General features: G+C 43.8%; 1 protein-coding gene across 5 annotated transcripts in view; it reads right to left on the bottom strand.

The window, feature by feature from the left end:
* Window positions 1–1,662: 1,662 nt before the first annotated feature.
* Window positions 1,663–16,596, bottom strand: part of DPY19L4 (dpy-19 like 4) — a 132,645-nt gene continuing 117,711 nt past the window's right edge. For 3 of the 5 annotated variants that reach the window (XM_029591718.1, XM_029591717.1, XM_029591721.1), the window contains one exon: window positions 1,663–6,388. In XM_029591718.1, coding sequence (XP_029447578.1) covers window positions 6,224–6,388 — 165 coding nt within the window. In that variant the 3' untranslated portion in view covers window positions 1,663–6,223. The remainder of the gene's footprint in view (window positions 6,389–16,596) is intronic. The other 2 variants (XM_029591720.1, XM_029591719.1) reach the window with 1 other exon arrangement.

The following is a 16,596-nucleotide window of genomic DNA, read 5'->3' as shown; positions in this document are numbered from 1 at the left end:
TGGACCAGCACAGGGCCTGAACTGTTTGCTGCAGACCTCTTCTGAATCTGTTTTGGAAAACGTCATATGATTGGCTCGCCAATGCTAAAGCTAGCTCTCCATGTCAAACTACTTTTTGTGAGTTTGTCTACTGATTTCCTGCTTTGGTTATTTTCATTTTCCAAATGGGGAAAGGAGCTTGTAATGCCCCCGGCTCTTCCTGTCTCTTGTCTTCCCAGTTCATCCTTCTGTGGCTCTGCTGTCACACCTGGAACTTTATACATACCGGGCCCAATGTAATAAGCTGAGCGCAGCAGAGTGCACTTTTATCCACAGCTGGTGCATATTTTTGTGCGTGCAAACTTTATTCCCGATGCAGCAAGTAGTTTTGTGCACAAAACACGTGTGCATAGAACTATATACACTGAGTAGTGCCCACGCATGGAAATCCCATGCAAATGAAAGTGTTAGCTACTGCCCCTCCACTACAGAGAGGCACTGGCTTAACCGAGGTTTTATTAGCACTGGAAATGTTACGCATGGTCTGAGGTGGTGCAAATCTTTCAGCTCTAGTGTTAGTCAAGCAAAAGTTCCAGTGCCGGGACCTATGTTTCCGATGTAAACCGAGTTGATTTGATTTGTATCAAGAAAGTCGGTATATAAAAGCCTTAAATAAATAAAAATAAATGTTCCCTCTAACTCTTGAAAGACTATGGGGTAGATTTTCAAAGGGTTACGCTCGTAATATACGTGCGTAACTCCCGAAAACCTACCCCTGCGCACACTGAGCCTATTTTGCATAGGCTCGGCGGCTCGCACAAGCCCCGGGAAGCGCATATGTCCCTGGGCTTCAAAAAAGGGGCAGTCAGGGGGCGGGGCTGTGGCGGCATTCCGGGGGCAGGCCCGAGTCCTCTGCCACAGCAGCTGTGCCGGGGGATGGTGCGCGCAAGTGGGGGTGGGAATTGAAAAAAAAAGTGTGCGCCCCCTTGCGTGCACCAACCCTGGATTTAATAACATGCGTGCGGCGTGCGTGCATGTTATAAAATCGTGTGTACATTTGTGCGCGCCGGGTAGCGCGCACAAATGTGCCCTGCATGCAACTCCTTTACAAATCTGGCCTATGTGCGCAAATTTTTTTTTTTTTTGCTGAGGCCAAATTTGTGCACTATGGGCAGCATAATGCAAATATCAGGACCTTGTGTGTGCACAATCAGATCGACTGTAAAAGCATTGCTTGCGACAAAAATGCCCACATACCTTTGTGGGCCGCACAGGAGCAACACATTTTAGAAAGTCTCAAAATACGTACAAATGTATCAGTGCATGCTTAAAAAATAAGTGAGCAGAAAAGGGGCGGGGCATAGGCGTTCTGGGGCAGGGCCAAGACATACGCACGCAACTCCACATTTTACACCCAAAAGCAGCCGTGCAAGTACGCTAGATATCCACATAACTTTACTATTGCTCATGATGAGGAGCAAGTCTATAAATTTCAAATTTTAGGGCTTATAGAACAAGATGAGGGGTCCGAGTCAGCAGAGGAGCATGCTGGATGAATAACTAGAGAGGTCTGAAAGACCTCACTATTAACTGGACAAACTGGTGAATTAATTGCAAAACTGGGAATGTGCTTCGCGTGAGCATGTTTTAAAATTTGCTGACATACGCGCGTAAAAGTCAACAAGGTCCTATGGAAGACACATGCACGTTAGCTGTGCTCGAGTATCTTCTTAAAATTAGGAGCACACTTACACGTGGTTGGTGCATTTTAAAACATACGCATGCAGGTGCATGCACAATTTAAAATCTCAGCATATCCTCGCTCGCGCATGTGCTCGTTTCTCATCTGTTTTGCCATGTACACAAGGTTCATGACCTGTATGCATGCTCACAGCTTTGGGGAACAGAGGCTGGAACTTGTAGTCCGTATTCTATGTGCAGAAAATATGATTTGTGCACATAAACCAGGTTTTCTGCAAATCAATTTCTATGCACGAAGCCTTTTCCTTGGACACATTTTCCGGTCTATGTGCAATTCTTTTTAAGCTACCCATGTACTGGCATACCATTAGCTTACAGCATCAAATTAGCACATGGTTTTAATGCTCAGTTAATTACGTTGGCCCCCGTGTTACTGCTGCAGTCACACCCACTGATGCAGTGTAATTTTGCAGGCTATTGAAGTAAATGCATTACAATGCATGAAATCCTAAGCTGCCAGTAAAATATTTTGGAAATAAGGCAGATACACGTGACTGGCCACACTAAGATGCTCTTTTTTTTGTAGAAATATTAAACCCCTTGAAGGACAAAGCCAAATTATTTGTGCAGCCATTGCTCAGCCTTCCATCTCAGCTTTGGCCAGAAGACTTTGAATCTGCCAATCTGATTGGCCAGATCCGAGAAAATGAAGGCAAAACGCTAGGTCGCATTACTGACTACATGAAGAGCACAAATCAGGGCGATATATTCTGGGATAAAAAGAAAGGCCCTTTTAAAACAGGCACAGTCTCTCTTTTTGTACCTTAAGAGGATCACAAGACACTTGCAGGAAGATTCCTTCTACATTCATGTTTTGAACAGCATTTAACATAATGTGGCTCTTCGGGGAAGGGAAATGTGGCAGTCCCGAGATGCAGCACACATACTATCACTGTATCGGCCTGCTGCAGGTCTCTGCAGGACTCTTTCACCTGCACTGCTGTTTTGGAGTGCCCTCAATACTCCCATTTCTTTACCCTACTTCTCCCCCCCTCTCGTGTCCTGGTGGTAAGGACGAGAGAGGAGGATGAAGTAATAGGGGCCGGGGAATAGGGGAGTTTGGATTACTTGCTTCTTCTGCCCAGTATGGTAGAGGGAGACGACAAAGTAGACTTGTATGGAGCAGTGGTACAACTGTTCCCAGCTCCCAGAGGCGGAAAGGTCGACCAGCGTGGGGCAAAGGTAGGACCTTCATATGCTCTCAGATAGCACTGGGGCTCGTGACAGGTTGCCTGGCATGGGTGAGGAATGCCTTGAGAAGTGAACCCAACGCAATGCAAGAAGGATAAGGCATGACCTTCTGCAGGCAGTCAAGCTTATACGGCCGACAGGCCCTGCCCTTACCACTCACTAACCTTTGTTTAAGCACAGAGGGTGGGGATAAGGGCAAGATAGGGAGATGACCAGAGTTAGAAAGAGCGTACACAAGGGCAAGTGGGCAGGCAGACAGCCCTTCTCTGCAGCCATCAAGAGGCGATGTACATATTAAACATGCAGAGACTATAAATAGACCGGCATTTCAGATAAACCAAAAACTTCCAGGGATGAAAAGAGAGTTTTCTATGATTTACTTATGCCATGCTCAAAACAACGTTCCTGCGTTCAAGTTTAAGACGCCTTGGTTACAAACCGCAGCTTTCAAATGCAGCTATGACTTTACTTTCAGTGGCACTTAGGTAGATTGAGATGTTAAGAGAATGAACACCATTTCTGTGGAGGCCAGAAGCTGAAATGCACACCGCATTGTGTGACATGCTCATGCGTTACGGGCGGACATTCATTTCACACCCGTTTCAGTCATTTACCCAAGCCTGGCAACCCACTGGTCAGTTTAAAAAAATTTGCCATTTCCCATTAACTGCAAGGTGCATAGCTTTTATTCCTTGGTACCTACGCCTCTCGCTATTCCTTCTGGTGCCGACCAGCTAACAAAGACCGAAGCTTCGGAAAAACTCTGGCCTAGCTCAGGCTCTCTCCCTAGCAGTACATGAGGAGGATGGGGGGGAGTGGTGAGATACGATGTACAAACAGGAGAAAGACCTTGGAGGTAATCACAGTCGCTGAGCTCAAGACTGCAAAACATTGCAACAAGGCGGTGCATATGCGGAGATATTAATGGTAGAAAAAAAAAAAAAAAAAAAGATTATGCCTCCATACAAATCCTTGGTGAGACCTCATGTGGATTTATTGTGTCCAGTACTGGAGGCCATATTTCCAAAAGGATCTAGACAAAGCAGAGGCAGTCCAGAGAAGGGCTTGGTTCGGAGAATCAAGGACTTATAGGTTTCTCTCAAACAATGCACAAGTAGCAAACATTTGTCGGCTGAAAGGAAATTCTAGAACAAGAGGTCGTTTGATGACACTCCAAGGGAGCAGGCCAAGAGGAACAATAGAAAATATTTTCTCTTATTAAAGATGGCAGACACATGGAATAGCTTCCTAGTTCTGCTGCTGGATGGAAAACAGAAAACAGTAGCTGAAGAAAGCTAGAGGTCTGCACAGAGGAGCCTAAGCCGAGAAAAAGTGCTAGGAAAGCCAGAGATCAAGTAGACTCTGCTATTTATTTCATTAAATATATTACTCGTATAGTCCTCTAAGCAAGATACAAGAATTAGAGCAGGAAGGGATACTGGGCAGACTTTATCGGCCGGTATATTCTGTTTCTCTATTTCATGCAGGAAATGAACAGATTGCCTTGGAGATTGACCTCAGTCCTTTGCCTGCACAGAATGAGCAGCAGCGTCTGAACACACATCCCTTGCTTCCGACACGGTCTGTGGGACGCAGGTGTCTAGCATTTGGCTTATCTCCCTTTTCTGGTTACCGTAACTCTTTGAAGGCTGCAGATTCCAAGTTCCAGTGCATTTCGCTGGTCCTGACTCCAGGAATCCAACTGTTTATGGCCTTCACAGCTGGTACATAAAGCCTAGCTGTGGCACTTCTATTTTATAAGTTCATATTAATTACACTGAATGCGCCAGTGATATTACGAGTAAAGATGACATTTTGTTTCCGCCTTGCCGATTATCTAATTTGTGCTCTGTGAAGGGTCTCTCATCATCTTCTTCTGTTGGCATCATTATGGGACAGATGTATTAAGCATTTTTCCTACAGACACTATGGGAGAAATCCTTCCTAGTCCTATGTCTGCCCTAGGCCTCTATTTTTGGTTATAAACCTGGAATCCCAACTCTACTTAAAACAAATACAGAAAAAAAAAGGGAAAATACAGTTTAAAAAAATTAAAATCTATTCTAAAACATTCTGTGGAAATTACTTCCCTTTTGTGCTGTGGTTCTGTTGAAGTATTTCCCAGTAGTGAACAAAGTTAAATAAAATAAGGGAGCACCCAGATTCTTATCTGTAGCAATAATTGCTTTTGGAAAAAAGGCTGCAGTCTTAATTACTTCCTTATTGCACTGAACTTCTGGGAGACAGCAAAAAAGCGGGTGGTGAAAGGCAACATTATCCCTACAATGTATTCACACTGTTTGCCCCTCTCTAGGTTTCATGTAGCCCTGACTTACATGGTAGCCAGTGCTGAATAAGCTAGTTCTAGTACCGCTGTCTCACTCTGCTACCACTGCAAATAAAAGGACCATCTCAAACATCTCAACATGCAAACAGCAGGTAAGCAGTCTCAAAAAAACATCTGCATATCCATGGCATACCCCAAAATACAGAGAGCAAGGACAAAGCGGGGTATGGCTTTAAAGGCTCCCACCAGCTGACAATGTGACTCACAGCAATTATCCACCCACAAATTAAACAAACAACCAGCAAAGAAGTGACAAATTCAAACACCGAAGTGTACAAAAAACAAAACTTCACCCTAACGCAGCTGCATTTACAATGTATCGCTTTGAAGAATGTATATACCTTTTTAAGCAATAAAGTTTATTTTGTTTAAATTAAAATAAAAAAGCGCATTTTGGCACAGAAGTAGTCTGTTTCAAAATAGGGAAAAGCAGTAAAGCTGGGCAAAATACCTGCTTCACTCAGTTTCATGTGTGGGTTGTTAACTGTTGCCAGCTGGCTGTGGGCAGCATCCAATGACCTCTAAAGTGATGGCCCACGCTATCCATGCTCTGTTCACCATGGTGGAAATTAGTAGCATCACAAGACTGCTTTTACTTCTGAGACCCCTGCCTTTTGCGTACAACTCACTCATCCATAAACTCACCTGGAACAGCAGTATTTTATACGCACGGCTTCCTTTGACTTCTCAACGTGTCACAGACATGTAACGAGAAAGCAAGGAGGTGCCATGTCAAAAGAGTGACACCTTAACAGTGATGTCACTGCTTACATCACTATTAAACAAAATGGCCCCTCCACATTAGCTGGGTTGTATGTTAAAGTGTTATCAAAAAATCTTGAAATCTATATAACATTTTCAGTCCAACTGTGGAGTTTTGTTCTTGTTGCCCTTGCAAGGGGCACACTCACAGCCGAGTGGCTGATGACCAGGCTTCATAGCTGCTCAGTACTGGAAGGATATCACAGTGTTGATTTTATATACAAAATAGGACCGGTTCCAGTAAACGCGAGTGAAGTAATTCACATATGGAGAATAGTTTAATTTGATTTCATGACAAAATCGGCCATATTTTGAGTAGGCGTAACTGTCACCATCTTCATTAACCACCTGGCAAAAAAAGAGGAAACACCACATTCAGGCATGGGTTTTATGCTGCTTTGCTTCTTTCCACACAAGGTTAAAATAAATGCAAGTACAAATGAGATATAATTACATTTTAGTTTTACTAATATAATGTACAATGACCTCAAAATAGAATTTAGATACAATATGGGATATGATAAATATAGTGTTACTATTAGACATTTTAGTAAAATGCATTGTGTGTTCTTCTCAAAACCTCTCTCATGAACAGACTTATGGGATGAGCTGTAATGAGATATCTTGTTACCAAAAGTCTGCATACCAATTCATAGAAACTGAGAAGTTAAAGGATGATAAAGACTGTCAGGCCTATTGCATCCCCCCCACCCCCCCATCTACTGCACTGCTACAGACCCTATTTGACCTCTGTATTAGCTACCTGTTCCTACTACAAAGGATCCTCAGTGCGAGTCCTATGTGGTCTTGAAATCTGCTACTGGTTTTTGTCTCTCCCACCTCTGCTAGTCCATTAATCCACCCTTCCTTTTTGTGAAAAAAATGTCCGCAAGATGCTCCTACAGCTTCACATCATGACCTCTTGTCCTGGCACTTTCTTTTCACCCCAGTAACAGGAGCTGTTTGGGTAAAAATTATTCATGCACAATTAATCTGTTTCTTAGACTAAGATAAAGCCTCAAGCTTTCAGCTCAATGGCTCAAATTTATGGCACTTAGCAAAAGGAAAATTCAAAAATCAGATTTCCTACTTTTTCCCCCCCCCCCAAGTATCAAATTCTTGTGAGATGAGAACTGCAGGATGTAGGTACAAGAATTTTAGAACCGCCTTGCAACACTTGACTTGAATTGCCTGCATGACCACTGAATGCTGCGTCACAGAAAGACTGGGGCCAACTGGGACTGATTTCCAGTAGAGGTGGCAGGGGGCACAGCAGGAACTTAGTAGCAGGGGGCGAGGCGAGGGAGAAGACCAGAGACAGAGAAGAGTCTGTGCTAGCACAGTAAGGCAAGCACCACCTATTTCCTGTGGTTGGCAGGTGAAGAAAGGAGATGTCAGGGCTTCTGCTTCAGCCGAAACCACAATCATCTCATGCAGAATTTGGCTCTATGAGATGCAGTCAGACACAGTGCCTGCTACAGCCACATGCAAAGAACTCTCCCTCCCTAATAAAATCCTCAGACAGGCAGGAAAGAGAGACAGAAATGGGGAGGAGATGCGCACTCAATGCAGTCCACTCTAACTCCACATTTTTTACTTTCTAAAATTAATAAAAAGGGAAGTGATTAACATGCCCACTGTTTTTCACTCAACAGTTTCTTCCGTCTCCTTTAGGTTAACTTATACTGTCATATTGCTTGTTAATTTGGTTTGCATACTCTGCCTATTAATCTTTACTGGATAACACATCCTTTTAGTTCAAATACCTATTAAAAATCTTTGCTAGGGACTAACCATACCTTACCTTTATCTTTAGGATTTTAATTAATCAGAGATAATGGCTTTAATTCAATGCAACGATTGTGGTGCTTATTAGGGATGTGCATTCATTTGCAACGAAATAGGAAATAAAGACGATATTTCCTATTTCGTCGCATTTCGGGGGGGGGGGGGGGGAGGCGAAATGATAAGAAAACCCATGAAATTTCGTATGGTTTTCTTATCATTTTTGGGGGGAGGGAGAAAGGGCACATTAAAAAAACCCAAACCAAAACAAAACCTAAATCCACCCGAACCATTCAAATATAATCAATTGCAATCCCCCACCCTCCCAACCCCCCAAGACTTGCCCGACCCCCCCCCCCCCCAAAAGACTTACCGAAAGTCCCTGGTAGTCCAGCAGGGTGCCAGGAGCAATCTCCCCCTCTCGGGCCGTCGGCTGCCAGTAATCAAAATAGCGCCAATGGCCCTTTGCCCTTACCATGTGCCATTGGCCGGCCTCTGTCACATGGTAGGAGCAATGGACGGCTGGCGCCATTTTTTAAGTATAGTTTGATATTGCAAATAGGATCTGGAGAAGTGACAGATCTGGAGAAGTGACCTGAGTTTTGAACTTCAAAAAAACAGACTTTGTAGAAATGTGGAAATATCTGGAGGCAGAACTTGAAGACTGGGAGAAAATGGGAGAGGTCGAACAACAGTGGGCCAAACTAAAAGGAGCAATTACAAAAGCAACAAATTTGTATGTTAGAGAAGTAAATAAAAGTAAGAGAAATAAGAATCCAATCTGGTTCACAAAGATGGTGGCTGATGTAATAAAAGCAAAAAAAGCAGCTTTTAAGAAATATAAAGAATCCCAAAAAGTGGAACACAGGGAGATGTAAAAAGCAATCAAGAAAGCAAAAAGTCAGGCAGAGGAAAGTATTGCCAAGGAGATAAAGCGAGGTGACAAAACATTTTTCAGAAAGATCAGAGAAAGGAGAAAGGTACGTAGTGGTATACGTAGTGAAAGGGGATAAGGATCAAAGGGTGGAGAGAGATGATGAATTAGCAGAAACATTAAACAAATACTTCAGTTCAGTGTTCAGAAAAGAAGACCCTGGAGAAGGACAGTCACTTGTTATCAAGGCTGTAGAAGGTGGTGGAGTAGACGAAACTCCATTTATGGAAGAGAATGTATGGGAAGAGCTAAGAAAACTGAGAGTGGACAAAGCTATGGGGCCTGATGAGGTTCATCCCCGAATACTGAGGGAACTCAAGAGATGTGCTGGCGGGTCTACTGTGTGACCTGTTCAATAGATCTTTGGAAAAGGGTGTACAGCCTAGTGATTGGAGAAGAGCGATGGTGGTCCCGCTTCACAAGAGTGGGAGCAGAGAAGAGGCTGGAAACTACAGACCAGATGGCCACCCAGTGAGACCGGAGTAAACACCTGCAGAGAGGCTCTTACCTTTTTTTTCATTGAAATTCTACGAATATGCCCCATACCAAGAGAAAGGGGAGGCTTAGAGAGGTGAAGGAAGATTCGCCCTCTATTGACTCCCGACAGCCTCGGATTGAGGGGTTCTTTTCGGGTGCCACCACATCTTCGCCGGACAGCTTGATCGCTGGGAGAGTAGCGCTGGAGCGCGCGCTCTCTCCCCCGACCTGTGATACCACCTTAAGCCCCGGAGAGCCAAGTAGACCCGCATACCCGGGAAACATCTTGATACCTGGCACCCCGGAAACAAAGAGGAGCCCTTCGATGTTAGACTAGAGTGAGAGAGTTGTTGCAGACCGGTGAACTGACAAGAAGTCCGTGGGCTAGGAGAAGCAAGCTGCCTAAGCCCTAGAAGAGAATTTGAGAACTTAACTCCGACTACACATTGGGGGCCAGGAGGAAGGAGACATCGACAATGCCAGAAGGTATCAAGATGAGTATGTGAAGTTGTAGAAGTGGGAGATGGCCATGTGAGGGCTTTGGCCGTAGGCCTTAGCATTGTTACTCCGGAGAAAATAACTCTAGAGGGGATATGGGCAGTATTAAAATCAATCGAACACTCTTTCAATATGCTGTCTCAAGTAACAATTGAAACAAGGAATCAATCGGTTCTGAATAACAATCTTATTTCAGAGTATGGGAAAAAAGTGGAAGAATTGGATAAAAAGATCTTTAAAGTTGAAAATGTTCAACAAAAGTTAATTATTTCTGAAAACATTACCAACAGAAGGCTTGAGAATGTGGAAAATGCCCTTAGAGCCCATAACCTTAGGGTATTGAATTTCCCTGTGGTTCATATGTTGTCCCCTTTAGAACTATTCAGAAATTATATGAAATTAATTCTTAAAATTCCAGAGTCAGCCTTACCAGTTATTACAAAGGCTTATTACCTGCAACAGAGGACCCAAGTTGAAGAAACAGAACCTGGAAGAAGTCAATTACCAGAATTGGATTCATCTAACATATTGGAAATGTCTATAGCTACAGAGATAATACAAAGGAAACCATTATTAATATCATTTGCCTTTTTATCTGATCGAAACTAAATACTGAAATTATTCTTTAGGAATAGACAGATAAAAGTTTATGGGTATCTGATTTGGATTTATCCGGACGTCATCAAAGCAACACAAAATTGTCGTAGAGAGTTTCTTGTAATGCACACTTCTGTTCTTCAGTTAGGGGCCACATTTATTCTTAAATATCCCTGTAAGTGCTGTGTTAGACATTTAAGTGTACATTATAATTTTGTTGAACCCGCGCAGCTCAAAGCTTTCATAGAAGCACGAGCCCACGAGACTTCCACTCCAACCTCGGCTTAGTTAAATGTAAATGTAGTAGTGGCATCACTAGGCGTACATATATTTACTTTGTTAAATATAAGATTCTTTAAATATTGCGCTCGAATTTCTGCCTCCTCAATAATTCTTATAATTTTTTATGTGTACATAATTATTTGATTACGCAACTGTTAATACTTCCCTTTTTATTTATTTCATTTTTTAACACATCAGCTTTACTGCACAAGAGTGTATTCTTGGGAAATTGTCAAAAATTTTGAAAATAAAGAATTTAAAAAAAAAAAAAAAAAAAAAGAAAGAAAACTGAAAGTGGACAAAGCCATGGGGCCTGATGAGGTTCACCCCAGAATACTGAGGGAACTCAGAGATGTGCTGGCGGGTCCACTGTGTGACCTGTTCAATAGATCATTGGAAAAGGACGTAGTGCCTAATGACTGGAGAAGAGCGGTGGTAATCCCGCTTCACAAGAGTGGGAGCAGAGAAGAGGCTGGAAACTACATGCCAGTTAGCATCACCTCGGTGGTAGGAAAATTAATGGAGACTCTGCTGAAGGAAAGGATAGTGAACTATCTACAATCCGGTGAGTTGCTCAAACAGAAGCAACATGGATTCACCAGGGGAAGGTCCTGTCAGATGAATCTAATTGATTTCTTTGATGGGGTGACTAGAGAAGTGGATCAGGGAAGAGCGCTCGATGTAATTTACTTGGATTTTAGTAAAGCTTTTGATACGGCCCCACACAAGACTCATCAACAAATGAAAAGCTTGGGAGTCAGCTCCAAGGTGTTGGCGTGGATTACAAACTAGTTGACAGATAGAAGACAATGGGTGATGGTAAATGGAACCTACTCTGAAGAGAGAATGATGTTAAGTGGAGTGCCACAGGGATCGGTGTTGGGCCCGGTTCAGTCCAACATCTTCATGAGCGACTTTGCAGAAGGGATAGAAGGGAAAGTTTGTCTATTTGCAGATGGTACTAAGATCTGCATCAGAGTGGACATGCCGGAAGGAGTACAGAGAATGAGACAGGATTTAAGGAAGCTGGAGAGTGGTCAAAGATATGTCAGCTGGGATTCAATGCCAAGAAATGCAGAGTCATGCATCTGGGGTGTGGTAATCCAAAGAACTATATGCGTTGGGGGGTAAAGGGCTGATGTGCACAGAGCAAGAGAGAGAGACCTTGGGGTGATAGTGTCTAACGACCTGAAGTTGATGAAGCAGTGTGACACAGCAATAGCCAAAGCCAGAAGTATGCTGGGCTGCATAGAGAGAGGAATATCTAGTAAGAAAAGGGAAGTGATAATCCCATTGTACAGATCCCTTGGTGAGGCCTCACCTGGAGTACTGTGTTCAGTTCTGGAGACCGTATCTGAAAGGAGACAGACAGGATGGAGGTCGTCCAGAAAAGGGTGACCAAAATGGTGGGTGGTCTCCATCGAATGACTTATGAGAAGAGGTTGAAAAACCTGAATATGTATACCCTGGAGGAGAGGAGGAGCAGGGGTGATATGATACAGACCTTCAGATACTCGAAAGGTTTTAATGATCCATGGTCGTCAACAAACCTTTTCCACTGGAAACAATTTAGTAGAACTAGGGGTCACGGTTTGAAACTCCAGGGAGGAAGAATTAGAACCAATGTCAGGAAATATTTCTTCACGGAGAGGGTGGTGGATGCCTAGAATGCCCTTCCGGAGGAAGTGGTGAAGACTAAAACTGTGAAGGATTTCAAAAGGGCATGGGATCCCTAAAAGGCTAGAGGATGGGGGGAAAAAAAAGGGCATGGATCCCTAAAAGGCAAGAGGATGGGAAAAAAAAAAAGCTTAACCGGCACAAAGCGGCAGTTACTACCCTTAAGAGAAACATGGGGGTAACCTGCATGGAGTGGCAGTTACTACCTTGGGAAGCTTGCTAGGCAGACTAGATGGACCATTTTGGTCTTTTTCTGCCGTCATTACTATGTTACTATGTTTCCAGCTCAGTCAGAACCCGGGCTCGGATTTGGGGCCATAAGTCTTCATTTGCATCTTCCTGGAGAGTTTTCCCTATCTTATATCTCTTCCCAGTTCATTTATTTCAGTTATTGTAGAGATGGTAGTGGGCCAGGTCCATGTACCAATGTTCTTTCTGGAATCTTGCAATCATGGGCCTGGAATTTGGCCACTAGGTGTCACAGGGACTCCCTCCCAAGGGTAGGGGCATCGTTAGCATTAGGTACACAGGACATGTGACCAGAGTCCAAACCTCAGTGCCCTGAGACTCAGCCTTAGCTCTCATTAAGGAGGAGGCTTCAGCACCATTGTGTTGGCAGGGCCTGCATGCTCGAGGAAGCTGCAGTACAATTGTGTCAGCAGGGCCCATGTGGCCAGAGGAGAAGGCGTCAGCTGGGCTACGTGGCCCGAGAAGGAGGCGCAGCTGCTGAGTTGGTGTGGCCCGAGGAGGAGGAGGTGTTTACTATGTCGACCAGGCAGCATAGCCCGAGGAAGAAGAGGCTGCAGGTGTGTCGGCTGGGCCCATGCAGCCCAGGAGCAGACTGCTGTGTTGGCTGGCCAGCGGGGCTGAAGAAAGAAGGTTGCTCCTGCCTGCACCCTGTACACTCTGGGGAAAGAGAAAGAGAACATTTGTGCATGTGTGTAAAAGAGAGACAGAGCATGAGTGTACATGTGTGTGTGTGTGTGTGAGAGAGAGCGAGCATGAGTGAGCATGCACACTCAAGCAACATTGCCTGAATTATCAAAAAGGCTCCCCATCCAGTAAAAATCTTGTTAGCAGTAATTTGTTATGGGTTTGACAGTTACTTAGTTTTGATTGCATGGAGTGGCATTTGCTACCATAAGAAGCTTGCTGGGCAGACTACATGGGCCATCTGGTCCTTTTCTGCCATCATTATTATGCTAATATGTGCTATGAGACAGAGTATAAACATGTATATGTGAGAGAGCATGAGTGTGAATGAGAGAGAGCGTTTCAGAGAAAAAGAGCATATGTGTGTATGTGAGTGAGCATGTGTGTATGAGAGAGATGCTGTGTGAACCCAAGGAGGAGGCTGCTGTTGCCTTATGTTCCAGAAAGAGAGAGCATGTGTCAGAGAGAGAGAGAGACAGAGAGAAGAAAGTTTGTGCACATCCTTCCCCCACTAATCTATGACAGTCTCAGAGTGACTGGAAATCAAAAGTTCCCAGGTATGGAAAGCAAGGGATTTTTTATTATTTGTTTTCAGTATTGGCTGTTATTAGTTGGCTCTGCTGTTTTGAAATATTTTATTGCTGCTTGGGAAATTTTAAAACTTTTTATATGAGTTTTTAAATATTGGATATTCTTTTTGCCAGCTGTTTTGAAATGTTTATTCTTTCTCTGAAAATGGTTTTATTATTATAATGTTTTATATTTCTTGGTTTTATTTTTTATGTGAAATGATGATGTTTGTGTTTTTCCACTGTTGCGCTGAATACAGAGTCTGGCTTGTTGCAATATCAAGTTGAGTTTGTCTGCAAGTTTCTATTTATATTTTATGGTCTCGTTAGTCTGTGTTTGGCAAGGGCTTCTGTGTTCTGCACGTGTGACCAAGATAAAGTATTTTGTTTGTTCCTGTGAAGTTGGCATGTTCTTAAGGACCTACATTTTCAATTTTATTTTTCATGGGAATTTTAACGCTATAACAAAAATAATTAGTGAAAAAATGACTTTTCCCACTGATTTTTCTTCCATTCATTATAACAGGAATTTTTCCATTGATTTTTCTTTTTATTATAACATTGAAATTCCCAGGGAAAATAAAATAAATACTGAAAACGAAGGTCCCTACTTGCTCTATTTTCCTGATAGGAGGTGCAATGGTGCTGTAGAGTCTAGTTTAATATTTGCTGTGTTGCTTTTTCATAGGGATGTTACTATATGAGTGCCAGCAGTTAGTGCTATATTGGTTTGGAAGGTTTTCTATATTGTAATAGTAATTCATTTTTTTCAGAGGATTCAGCAGAGTTGCTTACCTGTAACAAGTGTTCTCTGAGGACAGCAGGATGTTGGTCCTCACACATCAGTGACATCATCGGTTGAAGCCTGGTCCGGAATTTTGATCTCAAATTTTCTAGAACTTTCAAATATGCCCTACTGAGTATGTGCAGCTATAGTTATTACTCTGTCCCCCTAGGCAGGGTCCCTCAGTCCATGATATAGCTCATATATAGAGAAACCAACTCCCAGGATGGGCAGGTGGGTTTCATGAGGACTAACATCCTGCTGTCCTCTGAGAACACCTGTTACAGGTAAGCAACTCTGCTTTCTCCAAGGACAAGCAGGATAGTAGTCCTCACACATGGGTGATTCCCAAGCTATAGGCTGTCCAAGCAGGATAAAGTGGGAAACCTCACAGTGCTGAAAGCACCTCTCTCCCTTTTGCCTATGAGGCAGCCAACCCAAAAAGGGATCTAGGCCAAAAAAGAGTTGGGTTCTACAAAGAGAAAACTATAGAAAACACTGAGACACAAAACACCAAAGTGTAGAAGAGGCACCTAAGGCAGGGGAGTTATGCGAATGCCAGTAGAAACATACTGTGCATCATGGAAAACATTACAAACAAGATTTCTGATCAGTAAATCCTGACAATGACAGGTCTAGAACCTCCTGGATACAGGAAAAAGTCTAGAGATGCAAACAAGAGAATAATTATTGGACGAAGATTGCATAGTTTCCTTCAGTTTACAAGACAACTGAAAAACCAACTAGGGCCCGAGAGCTCCCCAGAAAGAAACTGTGGTCCACTGGCATTTGAAGGGCAGAATGCATCTGCAGAAGTGTGCCCCATGCTTGGCTGACAGGTACAATGGACAGAAAACCCCAAGCAATGCTTGGAAGAATAATCAGCAACATAGGCAGGGTCTGTCACAGACTCTACATGCCAAAGTACCAGACATAGCTGACCACTCAGAACAACATCAAGAGTTTCAGGGGATGAAAGGCAATCCCTGAAACAGAGCGAATCCCTCAGGGAAAAAATCCAGAAACACTCCACCAAGAGACAGGAAGCTGGGTCGCCACAAGTACAACCCCCTGTAGAACAGGATTTCTTCCATGGCCTGAAAATCCTAAGGGTACCAGGGTAGGGCAGTGTGATCTCAGAACAGACTGCCTATCAACCTGGCTTACGTATTAATACCTCAGCCACGATTACATATACTTCCCCCCAAGGAAGCATGCAGTCCAGTAAATGGAACAACAGTTGCATGAATCAGGTCTCTCCTGTCTGCAGACAGAGTAATCCTTAAAATGGGCAAGTATAGCTTCTATTGCGGGGTCCCATGTCTCCCAATTCCATCAGCCATGGATATGGTGAAAGGTTGAAAGGCATACTTTCCAATTAGATGGACTAGAACGCTCCTCACTGAGGTAGGGTCCTGCAGGCTAGAATGATCGGCAATAGTGGTCCTCCATGAAAAACGCCCACTGAGCTCAACAGGTATCAAAGGTGACTCCTGGACGGGAGAAACCCCCCTAATCTTCACCGGGGAGCTATCCCGAAGAGAAGACTCCTAGTATGATAGGGAGACCGAATCTGGAACGGCTCCCTCGCGAAACAGACTTGCTGTGCCTTAGGACGACCTGATGAGAGTGCTACCACTGGACCCGCTCTCGGATCCCAAGGAACAGAGAGCGACTGCCAGTCAGAAGCAGTGACATCCCTTCTCTGGGAAGCAGAGAATGTGGACCACCCATTGTAGGGGTGGACAACCAGGCATCCAGGAGGGGACCCATAAGTGTCATCCTGGAAACCTAGTTGTATCTCCCCTTTCTGAAGGGACAGAAAAGTAAGAGGAATCGGGGCCTCCCGATCCCGAAAAACCTTCCAACTATCCAGATGAGAGTGATATTACAGTCACTGATCGCCGAAGTTCAAAAGTGACTGAATATGCCACTTGCAGCCAACCTCAGATGGTGTAGGCCACCACAGAAATCAACAGAGGGACCCCAGAAAAAAACGATCCAAAGACAGTTGCTGCTG

This window comes from Rhinatrema bivittatum, chromosome 2 (genome assembly GCF_901001135.1).
Source record: "Rhinatrema bivittatum chromosome 2, aRhiBiv1.1, whole genome shotgun sequence".
Lineage (NCBI taxonomy): Eukaryota > Metazoa > Chordata > Amphibia > Gymnophiona > Rhinatrematidae > Rhinatrema > Rhinatrema bivittatum.
The sequence above is the reverse complement of the archived record's forward strand: the minus strand, read 5'-3'. Positions and strand labels throughout refer to the sequence as shown.